The sequence below is a fragment of the Bos javanicus genome, chromosome 1 (assembly GCF_032452875.1).
Source record: "Bos javanicus breed banteng chromosome 1, ARS-OSU_banteng_1.0, whole genome shotgun sequence".
In the NCBI taxonomy this organism is placed as follows: domain Eukaryota; kingdom Metazoa; phylum Chordata; class Mammalia; order Artiodactyla; family Bovidae; genus Bos; species Bos javanicus.
Genome location: NC_083868.1, coordinates 121931125 through 121950181, shown reverse-complemented (window position 1 = coordinate 121950181; position 19057 = coordinate 121931125). Strand labels below are relative to the sequence as shown.

The 19057-nt window shown below is 37.1% G+C and overlaps 1 protein-coding gene across 3 annotated transcripts in view; it reads right to left on the bottom strand.

Annotated features, from left to right (window-relative positions):
• Positions 1-13727, bottom strand: part of LOC133249118 (phospholipid scramblase 1-like) — a 46845-nt gene extending 33118 nt beyond the window's left edge. Inside the window, exons 1-3 of one of the 3 annotated variants that reach the window (XM_061419226.1) lie at positions 12326-13727; positions 3268-3427; positions 1801-1843 (exon numbers count right to left, since the gene is read on the bottom strand). In XM_061419226.1, coding sequence (XP_061275210.1) covers positions 1801-1843; positions 3268-3360 — 136 coding nt within the window. In that variant the 5' untranslated portion in view covers positions 3361-3427; positions 12326-13727. Of the gene's footprint in view, positions 1-1800; positions 1844-3267; positions 3428-7276; positions 7504-12325 lie in introns of those variants that run through there. The other 2 variants (XM_061419224.1, XM_061419225.1) reach the window with 2 other exon arrangements.
• Between the last annotated feature and the right edge of the window lie 5330 nt (positions 13728-19057).

Below are 19057 nucleotides of genomic sequence, written 5' to 3'. Positions count from 1 at the left end.
AACCACAATGAAGTATCATCTCACACTAGTCAGAGTAGCCATCATTAGAAAGTCTACAATGACAAATGGAGAGGGTATGGAAAAAAGGGACCCTTCCTAAATTGTTGGTGGAAATGTAAATTGGTAGAGCCACTTTAAGAGCACCTTAAAAAACTAAAACTAGCACCATATCATCCTGCAATGCCACTCCTGGACATATATTTGGAGAAAACTCTATTTGAAAAGATACATGAACCTTGGTGTTCATAGCAGCACTATTTACAATAGCCACAACATGGAAGCAAACCTAAATGTATATCAGTAGATGACAGAATGAAGATGATGTGGTGTGTATATACAATAGAAATCCTACTCAGCCATAAAATGCCATTTGCAGTATATGGATAGACATAATCATATTAAGTGAAGTTATTCAGATAAACACAAATAATACATGATATCACTTTATAGGATATCTGAATATGTGAAATCTAAAAAATGATACAAATGAACTTATTTTCAAAACAAAACTAGATTCAAAGACATAGAAAATGAAATTATGGTTACCTAAATCGAAAGCAGGGCAGGGACGTGGGGAGAGATAAACTAGGAGTTTGGAATTAACACATTTATACTACTATACATAAAACAGGAAAATAAGATCTTCCTGTACAGCACAGGGAACTATATTCAATATCTTTTATTTCATGGACAATGAGTAAAAGTGATTTCAAAAAGCCTCATCAAAGGAATATTTTTTAAAAGGCTTCAGAATAGCTTTATCAGTAGTTTTGCATAGATGGTTATCTTCTGCTTTTCTTAATTTTAAATGTTCTTTAGTGAATATATGTATAATGAATATATGTTGCTCTAATATACATTTAACATTTTGTTTTAATATTGACCTTTGAAACTGTTAGTTACAGTATTTCCCCACTAATTGTTAAAAAATGAACATAATTCATAAAAAATGAACATAATTATGTCTTCATATTGTACCAACATATTTGGAATGTATTCATTTTGATTTAGTATTTACAGATAGACTATGACTCAAAATTTATGAAAAAAAACTTCTGACTTCCTTTTAAATTTCATTTCCTTTTATGATTAGAAATTACATATGCATGGCACAAATTTTAAAATGCAAAGAACATAACATTTAAAATAATTCTTCCTTCTAGGCTTATTCTATTCCTTCTCCTTTCTCCAATTTCATATGCATTCTCCTAGAGAAATCTTAAACATATGCAAAGACTAAATGTATTTTATACACACACACACACACACACACACACACACACTCACAAACTACAATATGCACTACTGTGTAACTGCTTTTTATACTTAGCAATGTATCTTGGTACTAAGTTGAGATAAAGGTTAACAGCTGAATTCTAAAGGACGGTTTAATTTCTCAGACTAAGGAGTGGATTGGACTCCCCATTACTTTACTTGCATCCTGTTTCTTTTCAGAACTCCTGAAGAATTTGAAATCATTGCTTCTCTCAAATACCTATCTTAAGGAATTCAGGATGGGTGAATGTTTTCAGGAAATGGACCTGCTTTTTGTAAGACTAATGCAGACTAGAATTTTCAGTTATAATCTGGAGCCAATATCTTTCTGCCTCCCTTCCCATGAGAAGACTATGATCATATTCATGTTTGTATCATCTCAAGATCTTCTATACAATCTCCGTATATTTCAAGGTTTAGTTTTCCTCAGACAAAAGAAGACCTTTAATTTATAGGTATCAGTAGATCTACAGCAAAACAAATTACATATTTAAGAATTAATATATCAATGCATTTGGTACATACCTTCCAGAAGATCAAAACATTGACACACGAATAAGTGATTTATCTATTATAGTAGAAAATAAACATATGTGGACTGGATTAATCAAACTAAATTTAAAGCACATAACAATACTTATATACATTCATACTTACATTTAGGATATTTAAAGTAATTGATTTATTATCAGCAGTTCTAATTTTTTTCTGTCAAATATCATACCTTTATATGAGTCTAAGTGTGGTTTTAATATTTTTTTACCATAGAAAAAGGAAATGACAAAATATTATCAGATAATCTATAAAGTGTATTCTCTTTGCTCTATTGTTAATGTCTCAACATTATTGTTCACAAAAAATTTTAAATAATTTTATTCAATATATTTTTGAAATTCAGAGAGAAATATCTGTATTGTAATTTAAAGTAAAAAGTTTATTGCAGTTTTTGCCCATATTAAAACATGACATTAGATTTATATTAGTGTTTGCAACAAATTTACAATTAAGCACTGAAAATGTAAGTAACCTTTTTAAGAAGGAACATGCATACTGTTTCACTTTTAAAGAGTTAAAAAATAAGATGTAGCCAGTAATTAGTAATGTGAAATGCCAAGGTTTATTATTCAGAGACAGCACTACAGGAAATTAAATCAGAATTGATGTCACAAAGATAGTAATTCTGTATCATTAAATTTGGTGGAGAATAGATATTTTTCTAATATTAGTGTTCATATTTTACATTTGTAAACCAGGCTTCTATTATCTAAGCATTAGGTGAACTGAAGAGTCCTTAAGTCATTTTTACTTACATTACCAAAATCCAGGTTCCTGTTTTAAAAAGTAGGTATTTATTTGTAAATAAGTTTACCAGATGATAAATTTATAAAAAACAATGTTTTACCATAGTTGGGCCTTAAGAGACATTGTCTGAACTATTAGGGTGTGCTTATAAGCAGATTCTTTTGAGTAACTATATAGTCAGCATACAGTTCTTGGTTCTATATCCACAGATTCAGCTAATCTCTGACCATGCCCTGTTTATGATCCATAGTTGGTTGTATCTGTGGACACCAAACCACATATTCAGAGGGTGGGCTCTGGGACTCGAGAACCCTGTGGTTTTGGTATCTGCCAGGCTGGTCCTGAAACCAATCCCCCATGGGTGCTAAGGGATGTGCTCAGTCCCTCAGTCATGTCCAACTCTTTGCAGCCCCATGAACTGTAGCCTGACAGGACCCTCTGTCCATGGGATTTTCCAGGCAGGAATACTGGAGTGGGTTACCATTTCTTTCTCCAAAGAAATGACTGTATTTAAATTATGTTTACTGCCTCAATCAGAAACTAAAATTAAATAAAATGTAAAATTTTTGAAGTTACAAGTGTAGTATTTTAATCTATAGTAAAAATATTTTCCAGTAACAAATGATATTTTGAAACTATCTAACTTCATATTATTTTCCATCAACTAAATTAAGAAACACATTATTGTACCTGAGTCAAATATTCCAATCCAGGTGGACAGTTGGCTGTTGACCCTGGTGTTTGCATCCAATGTGTCCTGGGTTGTATATTACAAAAAGCCATAATCCAGATTGTATAAATACTCAAGACTGTGACAGGTTGGAAAGATTTCTCCTTTTGTCTTCAAAATCTAACATTACAGAAATATTAACATAGTTAGAGACAGGAATCAACCTCAATTCAGGTTTAGTTTTTCTTCATTTAATGGTAAGCATTAAATTAAATGGTGAACGAACATCATCCATATTTTATTTTTAAAGTGTTCTCAGTTGAAATATTTATGGTTTTATTTACAGAGTCTATCTCTCAAGGAAAAAAAAAAGGAACCTCAGGACTACAAGAAGTCCCCAGTTAATACAAGAGTAATGAACTGAGTGTAAATTGTTATACACATTCTTATGTGGCCTTGATCTATTTAAATAGAATTAAATCTTTAGGCTCAGAATCATTTGACAGTGACTAGATAAACATTTCCCCTCCACTGTTGAGGGATATGTTATGGTGGACATGAAAACATTTTATCCTGCATAAAGACCAGATAAACTATTTAAAAATGAGGGTTGGGGTGCTATCTCTAGTGCCATGATTCTAACAAACAGAACAAATATATATGGAGTCAAAATTTTCTAATTGGCACTTATTAAGTTCTCATTATTCTCTGTATTTTCTTCAGCTTGCATCAGGATTAAATTTATGAAATAAATTTACAAACCCATGCTTCCAGCTCAAAGTTTAAAAAGATGATTCTAATAGTGATGATAAATACATTAAAAGTATTGAAGAATTTACTTACTTTGTTTTGGGGCAAATATATGTTTTACTCTCAGGTATTGATACATTAAAAAAAAAACAAGACATCACAACATTAACGTAAGACATGACTATCAGTTGTAGTGAGAGAAAGAGGTATTTTGGGAAAATATTTATTACTGAAAACAAAAGTGAGTTTTAAATAATAGGTTGCAGTCTAAATAATCAGGCTATGAAATGAGAGTTGACGTAAAGAGAAGTGAAGAAAGGATCCTAGGAAAAGAGGAAAATGCAAATTGAAGAGCTATATTCTTTCTTTTTTTCTTTCTTCTTTTTTTTTTTTTTTAAGTTTAATTGGGTCATGTAGTAGCTATATGTTTAAATTGAGAGGTGTCTATAGGATATTTTCCGGAGTGGCTAGTCCATTTTACATTCCTGTTAGCAAAATATGAGCATTCTCATTTCTCTGCATTCTTGTCAGCACTTTTATTGTCTGTTTTTTTGATTATAGCCTTTATAATGGGTGTGAAGTTGTATCTCATTGTGGTCTTGATTTGCATTATCCTAACTAATGTTTGGAAGGAATGATGCTAAAGCTGAACCTCCAGTACTTTGGCTACCTCATGCTAAGTGTTGACTCATTGGAAAAGACTCTGATGCTGGGAGGGACTGGGGGCAGGAGGAGAAGGGGACGACAGAGGATGAGATGGCTGGATGGCAACACTGACTTGATGGACGTTGAGTTTGAGTGAACTCTGGGAGTTGGTGATGGACAGGGAGGCCTGGCGTGCTGCGATTCATGGGATCGCAAAGAGTGGGACACGACTTAGTGACTGAACTGAACTGAACCTGAACTAATGTTCATGAGCAACTTTTCATGTGTTATTTTCATGTGTTATTGTATATCTTCTTTGGAGAACTCTCTCTTCAAATTCTTATGCATTTTTTGCTTATGCTATTGAATACTTGTATTTTTATTGTTGAACTGTGACAGTTTTTAAATCCCATTGTGAAACATAAGATTTGCAAATATTTTCTCCCATATTGTAGGTTGTCTTTAACTTTCTTGATGATGTCCACTAAGCACAAACGTTTATAATTTTGGTGTAGTACAAAATTTTTGTTATCATTTGATTGTACTATAGCTGTCATATTTAAGAGATCACTTTCTGATCCAAAATCAGACTGATTTACTCCTCTGGTTTTTCTAATAGTGTTTTAGCTCTTACATTTGGATCTTTCATCTCTTTAGAGTTAAATTTGGTGTATACTGTGAGGTAGAAGTCCAACTTTTTCTTGTACATAAGAATATCTTAGTGGTTCCAGCACTATTTATTGAAGATATTTTTCCCTATTGTTTTGGCATCCTTGTTGAAAATCAGTTGGCCATCAACATGAGGGTGTTTTTCTGGACTCATTCTGTTCCACTGATACATATGCCCACCTTAAGTCAGTTACAGTGTCTTAATTCCTTTAGTTTGTAGTAAGTTTAGAAATGTAGAAGAATGAGTCCTTCAACTTTGTTCCTTCTCCAGATTGCTTTGAGTATTATGGATCCCATGAGTTTCCACATACATTTTAGGGTAGTTTTGTCAGTATCTACAAAAAAGCTACCTGTGATTCTGAGATTCATAGAATCCATTGATTGTATTAGGGAGCATTGCCATTCTAGTAACATCAATACTTTCTATCAATAAACATTATATGTATTTCCATTCATTTAGATATTTTTCATTTCTTTCAATAACACGTTCTGATTTTCAGAACTTTGTACATCTTTAAAAAACTATTCCTAAGTATCCTATTTCTTGATGCTATTGTAAATAAAATTATTTTCTTATTTTTAGTACAGTTCACTGCAGTTTTATACAACTAAAATTGATTTGATTCAATTATGTTAAGTAATGCAGCTTTACTGAACTTACTTAATTCTAATTTTGCTTTAGTGGAGCCCTTTGGATTTTCTGTCAATACCATCTACAAATAGAAAAAGGTTTACTTCTTTCTTTCCAATTTACATGTTTTTTATTTCATTTTATTGTTTACTTGATCAGACTAGAACCTCTAGCATGGTGCTGAGTAGAAGTAGAAGGAATATCTGTGTTTTGTTACTGAATTTATAAGGAAAACAGGCTTTATTTAATATGATGTTATCTGTGGGTTTTGCTTTTCTTTGTTTTGTTTTTGGCAGATGCTATTTACCAGGTTGAGGAATTTTCCTTGTATTCCTAGTTCCTTTTTTTTTTTTTTTTTTTTTAGCTCACAAATGGGTGTTTGACTTTTTTTCAAGTGCTTTTGTGTGTCTGTTGAGATGATTATCTCCTTTTGTATTTTATTCTATTTATATGGTGTGTTGTATTAACTGATTTCAGTTTCAAATCAACCTTGCATTTCTGAAATAAAGCTTGTTTATTCTTGTTATGTAATTATTTTTCTATCTTGCTGGATTTGGTTTGCTCATACTTTCTTGGGAATTTTTGTGATAAATTAATAAAAAAAAACTTTTTGATGTGTAGCTTTCTTTTCCTATAATATCTTTGTCTGATTTTACCATCAAAGTAATACTGGTCTCAATAATAATTTGAAGAGTATCTCTTGTTGTATGTTTTGAGGAGTTTGTGGAAAATTTGTATTAATTCTTCTTTAAATGTTTGGTAGAATTCACCAAGTAAGTCATCTGGGCCTGGACTTTCTTTGTGTACACCCTCAACACTTTACTTGGAAATCTCCTCAACTAAATATCCAATTTCATTGGTTACAAATTCTTCTTTTCACATAACTCCAGGACACAATTCAGCTAAGCATTCTGTCACTCTATAATGAGAACGCCCATTCCTCAGGTTTCCAATAACATATTTTTGTCATTTATTCCTGTCCCCTCACCAGCAGTGTTTTAATGTACGTATTTCTATCAACAGTCTGGTTATGATAGTATAGGTATTCTCTAAAGTATGTTGTCCTCACTTCTTTTTGAGCCCTCAACATCAGCATCTTAATAACTACATTTCTATTAGCTGTCTGCTAAAGTACCCAGGCTATGAACAGTGGGGTGGATGCATCTTTTATAATTAGAGATTTTGTCTTTTCTGGATTTATGCCCAGAAGTGAGATTTCTGGATCATACGGTAACTCTATTTTTAGTCTTTAAGGAACCACCATACTGTTTTCCCCAATGGCTGCACCAATTTACATTCCCACCAATAGTGTCGGAGGGTTCACTTTTCTTCACCTTCTCTTCCAGCATTTATAGCATTATTTTCTTTATCCATGAATCTTCCAGTGAACACTCAGGTTGTTTCCATATCTTGGATATTGTTAATAATACTGCAGTGAAAATGATGCAATAAAATGTTTTGCAAGATGAGTCATAAAACATGTCTTAGCAAGTTTAAGATTTTAATCATACTGTGGATCTTTTCCAAACACAATGGTATGTGGAAATTGATATCAGGAAAATAACTGAAAAATTCACAAATATATGAAGGTTAAACATGCTCCTGAACAATCAATGGGTCAAAGAAATAATAGGAAAAATAAAAATATCTTAAAATATCTTAAAATGGAAATACAGCATAGATAAACTTATGGGAAGCTACATAAAAGTAATAAAAGAAAAGTAGTAAAAAGTATCCATATTGGAAATCATGAAGCAAAACTATCTGTTTATAGATGACATAATCTGACACATAGAAAAGCCTACAAACTACTCCAAATAGTATAAATAGTAAGTGAATTTAGTAAAGTTGCAGGATACAAAGGTGATATACAGAATCAGTTACATTTATATACACTAACAGCAAACTCTCTGAAGTAGATATTTAAAAAGCAATCCCTTTTATACTAATAAAATATTTAGGAATAAATTTGACAAAGGAAATGAAAAGCCTGAACCCTTAAAACTATAGGAGTGACGAAACAAGTGGAAGAAGACACAAATAAATGGAAAAATAATCCATGTTCACAAAGTGGAAGAATCAGTAGTGTTAAAATGTCCACACCACGCAAAGCAATCTACAGATTAAATACAACCTTAATAAAAATTCCTAAGCATTTCTCAGAGAAGTGGAAAGAACAATCCTAAAATTTTCATGGAACTACAAAAGACACTGAATAGCCAAATCAGTCTTGAGAAGGAACAACAAAGTTGGAGGCATCATGCTTCCTGATTTTAAACTATATTAAAAGCCATAATAATTAAAAAAGCATGGTATTGGCATATAAGCAGGGAAGAGTGCTGATATCACTCAATATAAAATGACAGCCTCATCAATAAATGATGTTCAGAAAGCTATATATCCACCTGCAAAAGAATAAAACTGAGTGCTTATACACAACTCACAAAAATTAACTCAAAATGAATCAAAGATTTAAATGTAAGACCTGAAATTATAAAACTTTTAGAAGGAAAAAAAATAGGAGAATAGATTCTTAATACCTTAGAGACATGTACCACAGACTTATCTAACTCAATGAAACTAAGCCATGCCGTGTAGGGCCACCCAAGAGGGATGGGTCATGGTGGAGAGTTCTGACAAAATGTGGTCCACTGGAGAAGGCATGGCAAACCACTTCAGTATTTTTGCCTTGAGAACCCCATAAGCAATATGAAAAGGCAAAAAGATAGGACACTGAGAGATGAACTCCACTGGTCGGTAGGTGCCCAATATGCTATAGGAGATCAGTGGAGAAACAACTCCAGAAAGAACGAAGGGATGGAGCCAAAGCAAAAACAACACCCAATTGTGGATGTGACTGAGATAGAAGCAAGGTCTGATGCTGTAAAGAGCAATATTGCACAGGAACCTGGAATGTCAGGTCCATGAATCAAGGCAAATTGCAAGCTGTCAAACAGGAGATGGCAAGAGTGACATCTACATTCTAGGAATCAGAGAACTAAAATGGACTGGAATGGGTGAATTTAACTCAGATGACCATTATATCTACTACTGTGAATCCCTTTGAAGAAATGGAGTGCCATCATAATCAACAAAAGAATCTGAAATGCAGTACTTGGATGCAATCTCAAAAATGATAGTATGATCTCTGTTCTTGTCCAAGGCAAACCATTCAATATCATGGTAATCCAAGTCTAGGCCCTGACCAGTAATGCAGAAGAGCTGAAGCTGAACAGTTCTATGAAGACCTACAAGACCTTTTAGAACTAATACCCAATAAAGATGTCCTTTTCATTATAGTGCACTGGAATGAAAAATTAGGAAGTTAAGAAACATCTGGAGTAAGAGGCAAATTTGGCCTTGGAATACGGAATGAAGCAGGGCAAAGGCTAAAGGAATTTTGCCAAGAGAATGCACTGGTCATAGCAAACACCCCTTCCAATAACACAAGAGAAGACACTACACATGGACATCACCAGATGGCCAACACTGAAATCAGATTGATTATATTCTTTGCAGCCAAAGATGGAGAAGCTGTATACAGTCAGCAAAAACAAGACTGGGAGCTTACTGTGGCTCAGATCATGAACTCCTTATTGCCAAATTCAGACTTAAATTGAGGAAAGTGGGGAAAACCAGTAGACCATTCAGGTATGACCTAAATCAACTCCCTTATGATATTACAGTGGAAGTGAGAAATGGACGAGATCTCATAGAGTGCCTGATGAATTATGAGCAGAGGTTCATGACATTGAACAGGAGACAGGGAGCAACACATTCCCAAGCAAAAGAACTGCAGAAAAGCAAAATGGCTGTCTGAGAAGGCCTTACAAATAGCTGTGAAAAGAAGAGAAGTGAAAAGCAAAGGAGAAAAGGAGCAATATACCCATTTGAATGCAGAGTTCCATAGAATAGCCAGAACAGATAAGAAAGCCTTCCTCAGCAATCAATTCAAAGAAATAGAGGAAAACAAGAGAATGGGAAAGATTAGATATCTCTTCAAGAAAATTCCAGATACCAAGGGAACATTTCATGCAAAAATGGGCTCGATAAAGGACAGAAATGGTATGGACCTAACAGAAGCAGAACATATTAAGAAGAAGTGGCAAGAATACACAGAAGAACTGTACAAAAAAGATCTTCACGACCCACATAATCACGATACTGTGATCACTCACCTAGAGCCAGACATCCTGGAATGTGAAATCAAGTGGGCCTTAGAAAGCATCACTACGAACAAAGCTAGTGGAGGTGATGGACTTCCAGTGAGCTATTTCAAATCCTGAAAGATGATGCTGTGAAAATGCTGCATTCAATATTCCAGCAAACTTGGAAAACTCAGCAGTTGCCATGGGACTGGAAAAGGTCAGTTTTCATTCCAATCCCAAAGAAAGGCAATGCCAAAGAATGCTCAAACTATTGCACAATTGCACTCATCTCACACACTAGTAAAGTAATGCCCAAAATTCTCCAAGCCAGGCTTCAGCAATATGTGAACTGTGAACTTCCAGATGTTCAAGCTGGTTTTAGAAAAGGCAGAGGAACCAGAGATGAAATTGCCAACATCCACTGGATCATGGGAAAAGCAAGAGAGTTCCAGAAAAACATCTATTTCTGCTTATTGACTATGCCAAAGCCTTTGACTGTGTGGATCACAATAAACTGTGGAAAATTCTGAAAGAGATGGGAATACCAGACCACCTGACATGCTTCTTGAGAAACCTGTATGCAGGTCAGGAAGCAACAGTTAGAATTGGACATGGAACAACAGACTGGTTCCAAATAGAAAAAGGAATACAGGGCTGTATACTGTCACCCTGCTTATTTAACTTCTATGCAGAGTACATCATGAGAAATGCTGGGCTGGAAGAAGCACAAGCTGGAACCAAGATTGCTGGGAGAAATATCAATAACCTCAGATATGCAGATGACACCCCTTATGGCAGAAAGTGGAGAGGAACTAAAAAGCCTCTTGATGAAAGTGAAAGTGGAGAGTGAAAAATTTGGCTTAAAGGTCAACATTCAGAAAACTAAGATCATGGCATGTGGTCCCATCACTTCATGGGAAATAAATGGGGAAACAGTGGAAACAGAGTCAGACTTTATTTTTTTTGGCTCCTAAATCACTACAGATGGTGACTGCAGCCAGGAAATTAAAAGACGCTTACTCCTTGGAAGGAAAGTTATGACCAACCTAGATAGCATATTAAAAAGCAGAGACATTACTTTGCTTAAAAAGGTTCATATAGTCAAGGCTATGGTTTTTCCAGTGGTCATGTATGGATTTGAAAGTTAGACTGTGAAGAAAGCTGAGCACCAAAGAATTAATGCTTTTGAACTGTGGTTTTGGAGAAGACTCTTGAGGGTCCCTTGGACTGCAAGGAGATCCAACCAGTCCATTCTAAAGGAGATCAGTCTTGGTTTTTCATTGGAAGGACTGATGCTAAAGGTGAAATTCCAATAGTTTGGCCCCCTCACACAAAGAGTTGACTCATTGGAAAAGACTCTGATGCTGGGAGGGATTGGGGGCAGGAGGAGAAGGGGACGACAGAAGATGAGATGGCTGGATGGCATCACCGACTGGATGGACACGAGTCTGGGTGAACTCCGGGAGTTGGTGATGGACAGGGAGGCCTGGCGTGCTGTGATTCATGGGATTGCAAAGAGTCGGACATGACTGAGCGGCTGAACTGAACTCATCAAAATCAGTCTTCTTTGTGCGCAATATGGTAGAAAACTGATTTTGCCACTTCAATAATGCCATTCTCCTCTTATCCCAGTTTTAGCGATCAAAAATATGAGCCTTGAAGATGCTTTGTTTGCACCGAGTATTATAAATAGGGAAGCTACAGCTAACATCCTCTTCTGAAGAAGAGGAACAGCAGGAGTAATTGAAATGGTTCCTGAAATAGGGGCAGAGGGTGTGGATGGAGTAAATCAATTTGGGCAGGAAGAAGAGGCTCAGGCAAGGGCAGATATATTTTATACAGATGGCTGATTAGAATTCATTAATCATGTGAAATTGGAGATTGGTTACTCATGGGCTATTATATTTGTTTTCCTGTTCTCCAGATATAAATCTCAGCTTCCAACTTTTGATATTGAGCACCTGAGTGGGAATCTCAGAGACTTGTCCAAAACCCAGGAAACTGGGTATCATCTCCAGAAAGGAAGCAAGATTTTCACTTATATCAGAACATCATCAATGAAACATCAGCCAAGTTAGAGACTCTTTTGCCTGAAGACTACAGTTTCCTAAGGTGAGTTATCGTCTTTAACAGATAGGTCATGAATAGGACCATAGGCATAAAGATTGGATAGACATCAGTTATGATGCCAACTAGAACACATTAGTTTCTAGACATTCCATGTGAAATAACTACCTGAGAAGGGAGTTTGAGGAGGCCTGGTCCTTCATCTGGCTCACACCCACAGTTTGCCAGAGCTGCTGTGAAGAAGAGTCTGAGATGGGACATCCAAACAGCCATAACAATAAACATTCCATTCAGAACTTTGAGGTTACTTAGTTCTGTGAACACTCACATGTGTAGTAAGATGTAAAGCTATGATTTTCCTGTAGTCCTGGAGTGGCAGCATAGGGACAAAGGGGGATGCCCAGTGCCACCCACACTTTATTTGAATAACTGACCAAGCTGGGGCCACTTCCTCATGGGCTTATTCGTAGCTAAAGACCCTAAAGCTCTATATTGAACAACAATCATAGAATTTTTAAAATTACATTACAATCGGTAAAATGGTGTCAGAGTATGTATGTAGTCTTCTGTTGTATTGATTCCCCTTTTTTGCACCTTGTGCAGGGGGATATTCTTGAAAAGCTCCCCTTCAAATGTATATGCAAGGGAGAAAGACAAATTTGAGTGTGAATTAGGACATCGCATTTGGTGTCGGGCTTTGATTAAGGGAAGAGGTAACAAGGTTGGTATATCAAAAATAGGGGTGAAAGGTATTCAAAATGGAAAAGAGAGAGTGCCTTTGCTGTATGAGGACCTGAGGCAGAATGATAGGGATACTGTGGTAAGCTTCTCTTGGGCGTGAGCCTTTTGGCTAACCTTAACAATGGTCAGCACAACACAACGTTTGTGAACTACCGTGAGCCAACGGATGGGGCTTGTTAGATGGATGTGAGCATGAACTGCCATCTGGCCCCTATCCATGATGTCAATTCCCCTGAAAACAGGGGCAGAGTTTAGCACTTCACACTCTGTTCAGGAGAGACACACAAGTCCCACTGACCACTACATTGGAAAAAGACCATGATAAAGGCTGTCACTTAGTAAAAAATGCCGTTAGTCCAAAAGGAACTGTGCTGCTTGGATACCTAACTTCTGCCTGGGGGAAATGAGAAAGCCTAAAGGGTACAGGCCAACAGCAGCAACTCATGAGCCTTCAGCCAGATTAAAACATTGAAAATCTTTCCTTTTTCTAGACCCAGAAAGATCAAACGAGCATTGCAGGATTGTACCCTCTTGGTTTCAGTAACCTGCATCACTGGTTTCAGAGAACTGACATAAATGAGTAATTAAAGGAAATACAGAGATATTATGTCTCACTGAAAATCTAGTATATTTCAAGTTTTGAAACATTCAGTTCAGTTCAGTTCAGTCACTCAGTCATGTCCGACTCTTTGCAAACCCATGAATCACAGCACGCCAGGCCTCCCTGTCCATCACCAACTCCCGGAGTTCACCCAGACTCATGTCCATCCAGTCGGTGATGCCATCCAGCCATCTCATCCTCTGTCATCCCCTTCTCCTCCTGCTCTCAATCCCTCCCAGCATCAGTCTTTTCCAATGAGTCAACTTTTCACATGAGGTGGCCAAAGTATGGTGATTATAGTTGACAATACTGTGTCATGTATTTTGAAAGTTGCTAAGAGAGGAAATCTTAAAACTCTCATCACAAGGGAAAAAAAAAATTAAATATGAGGGGATGGATGTTAACTAAATTTGCTGTGGTGATCATTTTGCAATATGAACATAAATCATCATGTTGCACATCTAAACTAATACAATGTTATATATAAATTATATTTCAATAAAACTTGGAAATATTACTTCACTGTGTGCTATGCTAAACTACATATCACAACTCCTGATGCTCTATCTTACTGAATCTTATCAATTTACTTTGTTCTCTTATTGACAATGATCACTTTGATTACATGATCATAGTGGGGGCTGCGAGGCTGTGCTATAAAAGTTAATATTTTCCCCTTAAAAATTGAAAAGGTTTCATGAGAGAGTAATTCAAAACTATATCTGTGTCCTCATTAAAGTTTTCATTTTTACATTTATTATATCTATAAGGACACATGGTGTCCTACTTTATTAAATGGTAATAATCTGATAAAATATTTTGATGCTCAAATTGTCCTTAATTTTGCTGGTTGGAGCCCTTTCAAATTTATTCATTTGATACTCCATCTTCATTCCTTGAAGACTTACTTGATATTCCATAATTTGCTAGAGGCTGATCTTTTAGTTTTCCCTGCTTCAGCTCTAGGATCAAAGAGCTCATTTCTCATTGATCAGCTGAGAAATTGATCTCATTTCAGCTCATTTCTCAAAGAGCCCAGTTTGGGTAGAAAATGATACTTATAAGCAAAGAGCTAGGACTTGGTGGGCAGCATGATGACCTGAGATGTGATGCTTTTCTTTTGTTCTTTTCAGGGTGAGAAGGATAGCCAGTTCTGAATGAGTCAATGTTCTGAATGAGTCAGTGACTCTAAGTCACATCATCTCGAGGGACAGAACCTCTGCAGTGGTAAGGTCTCTATTCAAAGACAGGCTTGGGAAATGGGGGCACACAGTACCTTTCTAAGATTTCTCTTTGTCTCATATCCTTTGATTTTTTTAAAATATTTGTGATTAAACATTGCTGAATTGATTGAACCTTATTGATGAAGTAAAAAAATTAACTAGACTGTGGGAAGGTCATGAATTTTAAGCCACAGAAACCATTCTACTAAGGTCTGACAATGTCTGCCCTCCTGCAGACATATAATAATTGTTTTGTTAATACTACTACTACTATTATTAAGTCGTTTCAGTCGTGTCCGACTCTGTGCGACCCCATAGATGGCAGCCCACCAGGCTCCCCCATCCCTGGGATTCTCCAGGCAAGAACACTGGAGTGGGTTGCCATTTCCTTCTCCAATGCGTGAAAGTGAAGTCGCTCAGTCATGTCCGACTCTTTGCAACCCCATGGAATGCAGCCTACCAGGCTCCTCCATCCATGGGATTCTCAAGGCAAGAGTACTGGAGTGAGTTGCCATGTTTTGTTAATAAATAATCATAAGTAGGTATTTCCATGAATTTTTCTGATATATGATAAATTCATTCGACTGGAAGAGTACAGTCAGTCCTGGTTGCAAATAAGATTTATTACTTATAAAAATTATTCTTAGGGGCTCTGTATCAATCTAGAGGGGTGGAATGGGGTGGCAGATGGCAGGGAGGTTCAACAGGGAAGGGATATATGTATACCTATGTCTGATTAATGTTGAAGTTTTACAGAAAACAACAAAATTTTGTAAAGCAATTATCCAATAAAAAATAAATTTAAAAAATTATTATTTTGGTTCTATCTAATTTTTTCCTTCTGGAATTCTGGTTGTAAGTTGATATGTGCTGTGCTTAGTTGGTCAGTCATGTCCAATTCTTCGTGACACCATGGACTGTATGTAGCCCTCCAGGCTCTTCTGTCTATGGGGATTCTCCAGGCAAGAATACTGGAGTGGGATGCCATGCTGTCCTCCAGGGGATCTTTCTAACTCAGGGATTAAACCCAAGTCTCTCTCATTGCAAGTGGATTCTTTATTGCCTGAGCCACCAGGGAAGCCCAAGAATAGAGTGAGTAGCCTATCCTTTCTCCAGGGCATCTTCCCAATCCAGGAACTGAACTGGGGTCTCCTGCATTGCAGACAGATTCTTTGTTAGCTGAGCTACCCGGAGAGCCCAAAGTTGATATATCTGTTCCTAAAAAATCACCTTTTCTGTCTACACTTTGTTAGACTTGCTGGAGAAGTTCTAAAATCCGTCTTTTTACTGTGGTATCTTTCTTCCATCATACTTTTGCTACATCAGAATGTTCTCATTTTTCTATTGCCTGTTCCAGAAATAAATACATATGCAGCATTCCCTCAAAAATCAGAGATTACAAATTAGATATTTATTGTAATTCATGGTATTTTCCTAATTTAAATGTCTAATTTTTCATATTTGGCTGTTTTTCTCTTTGTAAATATTTAATTAGAAGGTATTTGTCTTGTATTTGAACTTATATGAGTCCTGTAGATGGTGTGTGGATTTCTGCTTAAATCTCTCTTACACAGTTGAAGACAGAGGAATCTTTCAGATTAACTGCAGTTTTACTTTACATAACCAGAGATCCTGGGTCCTATGTAAAGGAAAGGAAGGAAGAATATGGGAGGAAGGGGAGGGAGAAAATGAAAGCAAGATATAGTTATATAGAGATAACATCTCTACCTCTGACCTCTTTTGGGGTTGACTGTGGTACCTGACAGCTCAGAAAGCCCTCCTTCTCTAACTAGCATAACTAATACCACTAGGATCCAGCTGTACCTCATTGTACCTGGTACACTGTCTGTACTAAATAAAAACTGAATGTGAGTGCCTCAGTTACACTTCATCATAGGAATCTGGCATTTGGTGAATTATTTAGGCTAATGAAAGGTGGTCTGGACATGACTTTTCCTGCAGCTTCTCTGCCATCTCAATGTTCTCAACATTAGAACCTAGTGGTGTTCAGTTCTGCTGTGGATGAAAGGAAGTCTCTCCCCTAAGCTCTTATTTATTTTTTTAATTAATTACTTAATTTTAATTGGAGGCTAATTACAAAGGTCTCACATATAGGGTCATCATTACCATCTTTGTAAATTCCATATATATACATTAATATAGTGTATTGGTGTTTCTCTTTCTGACTCACTTCATTCTGTATAATAGGCTCCAGTTTCATCCACCTCAGTAGAATTGACTCAAATGTGTTCTTTTTGATAGCTAAGTAATGTTCCATTGTGTATATACTAAAACTTTCTTATCCATTCATCTGCTGATTGACATCTAGGTTGCTTCCATGTCCTAGCTATTGTAAATAGTGCTACAAAGAACATTGGAGCACACGTGTGTCTTTAAATTCTGGTTTCCTCAGTGTGTATGCCCAGCAGTGGGATTGCTGGATCATGAGAAACGCTGGGCTGGAAGAAGCACAAGCTGGAATCAAGATTGCCTGAAGAAATATCAGTAACCTCAGATATGCAGTTGACACCACCCTTATGGCAGAATATTCAAGGCTTCCCTGGTAGCTAAGATGGTAAACCGTCTGCCTACAATGCCAGAGACCCAGGTTTAATCCCTGGGTCAGGAAGATCCTCTGGAGAATGAAATGGCAACCCACTCCAGTACTCTTGCCTGGAAAATCCCATGAACGGAGGAGCCTCGTAGGCTACAGTCTATGGGGTCGCAAAGAGTCGGACACGACTGAGCAACTTCACTTTCTTTCTTTTCTTTCTTTCTTATAGCAGAACATGAAGAAGAGCTAAAGAGCCTCTTGATGAAAGTGAAAGAGGAGAGTAAAAACGTTGGCTTAAAGTTCAACATTCAGAAAACTAAGATCATGGCATACGGTCCCATCACTTCATGGCAAATAGATGGGGAAACAGTGGAAACAGTGCTGACTTTATTTTTCTGGGCTCCAAAATCACTGCAGATGGTGATTGCAGCCATGAAATTAAAAGATATTTACTCCCTAGAAAGAGAGTTATGACCAACCTAGACAGCATATTAAAAAGTAGAGACATTACTTTGCCAACAAAGGTCTGTCTAGTCAAGGCAATGGTTTTTCCAATGGTCATGTATGGATGTGAGAGTTGGACTATAAAGAAAGCTGAGTGCCGACGAATTGATGCTTTTGTACGGTGGTGTTGGAGAAGACTCTTGAGAGTCCCTTGGACTGCAAGGAGATCCAACCAGTCCATCCTAAAGCAGATCAGCCCTGGGTGTTCATTGGAAGGAATGATGTTGAAGGTGAAACTCCAATATTTTGGCCACCTGATGCGAAGAGCTGACTCACTTGAAAAGACCCTGATGCTGGGAAGGATTGAGAGCAGGAGGAGAAGGGGATGACAGATGATGAGATGGTTGGATGGCATCACTGACTCAGTGGACATGGGTTTGGGTAGACTCTGGCAGTTGGTGATGGACAGGGAGGCCTGGCATGCTACGGTTCATGGAGTCACAAAGAGTCAGACATGACTGAGTGACTGAACTGAACTTTACCTGCTGAGTATTTCCCTGCCTTTTCTTTTTGTTTAGATTGGTGTGTTTATGGTGCCCTGTCTGTAGGCTGGAAGTTAATGATTCCTCTTTATTGTGGAGCTTGCTCCCTGTGGGTGGGGTTGGACTAGTGGCTTTTCAACTTTTCCTTGTTAGGGGAGCCTACGTCAGTGTTCCAGTGGGTGGAGCTGGATGTCTTCTTCTAGAGTGCAATGACGTGTCCAGTAGTGAGTTTTGGGGTGTCTATGGGGTTGGCATGGCTTTGAGTAGCCTGTCTTTTAATGCTCAGGGCTGTGTTCCTGCTTACTGGAAAATTAGCATGGTGTGTCTTGCACTGGAACTTATTGGCTCTTGGGTGAGTTTTGTTTCACTGTATGTATGGAGTCTTTTGGGTGATGAGCTCTTTATTAATGTTCCCTGAAATCAGGAGTTCTCTGATGTTCTCAGGTTTTGGAGTTAAGCCACCCGCCTCTGGCTTTCAGTCTTATTGTTACAATAGCCTCAGGATGTCTCCATCCATTCAGTACAGATAATAAAATGTCTAGGTTAATGGTGAAACAGTTCTCCACAGCGAGGGACACCAAGAGAGGTTCACAGAGTTACATGGAGAAGAGAAGAGGGAGGAGGGAGATAGAGGTGAGCAAGAGGAGAAGGGGAATCAAAAAAGGAAAGAGCAATGTACCCAGTAATCAGTTCCCTAAGTACTCTCCACAGTCTGGAACACCCAGAGAGGCTCATAAAATAGAGAAGAGAAGCGGGGGGAGGGAGATAGGGGTGACCTGGGAGAGAAAGGGGGAG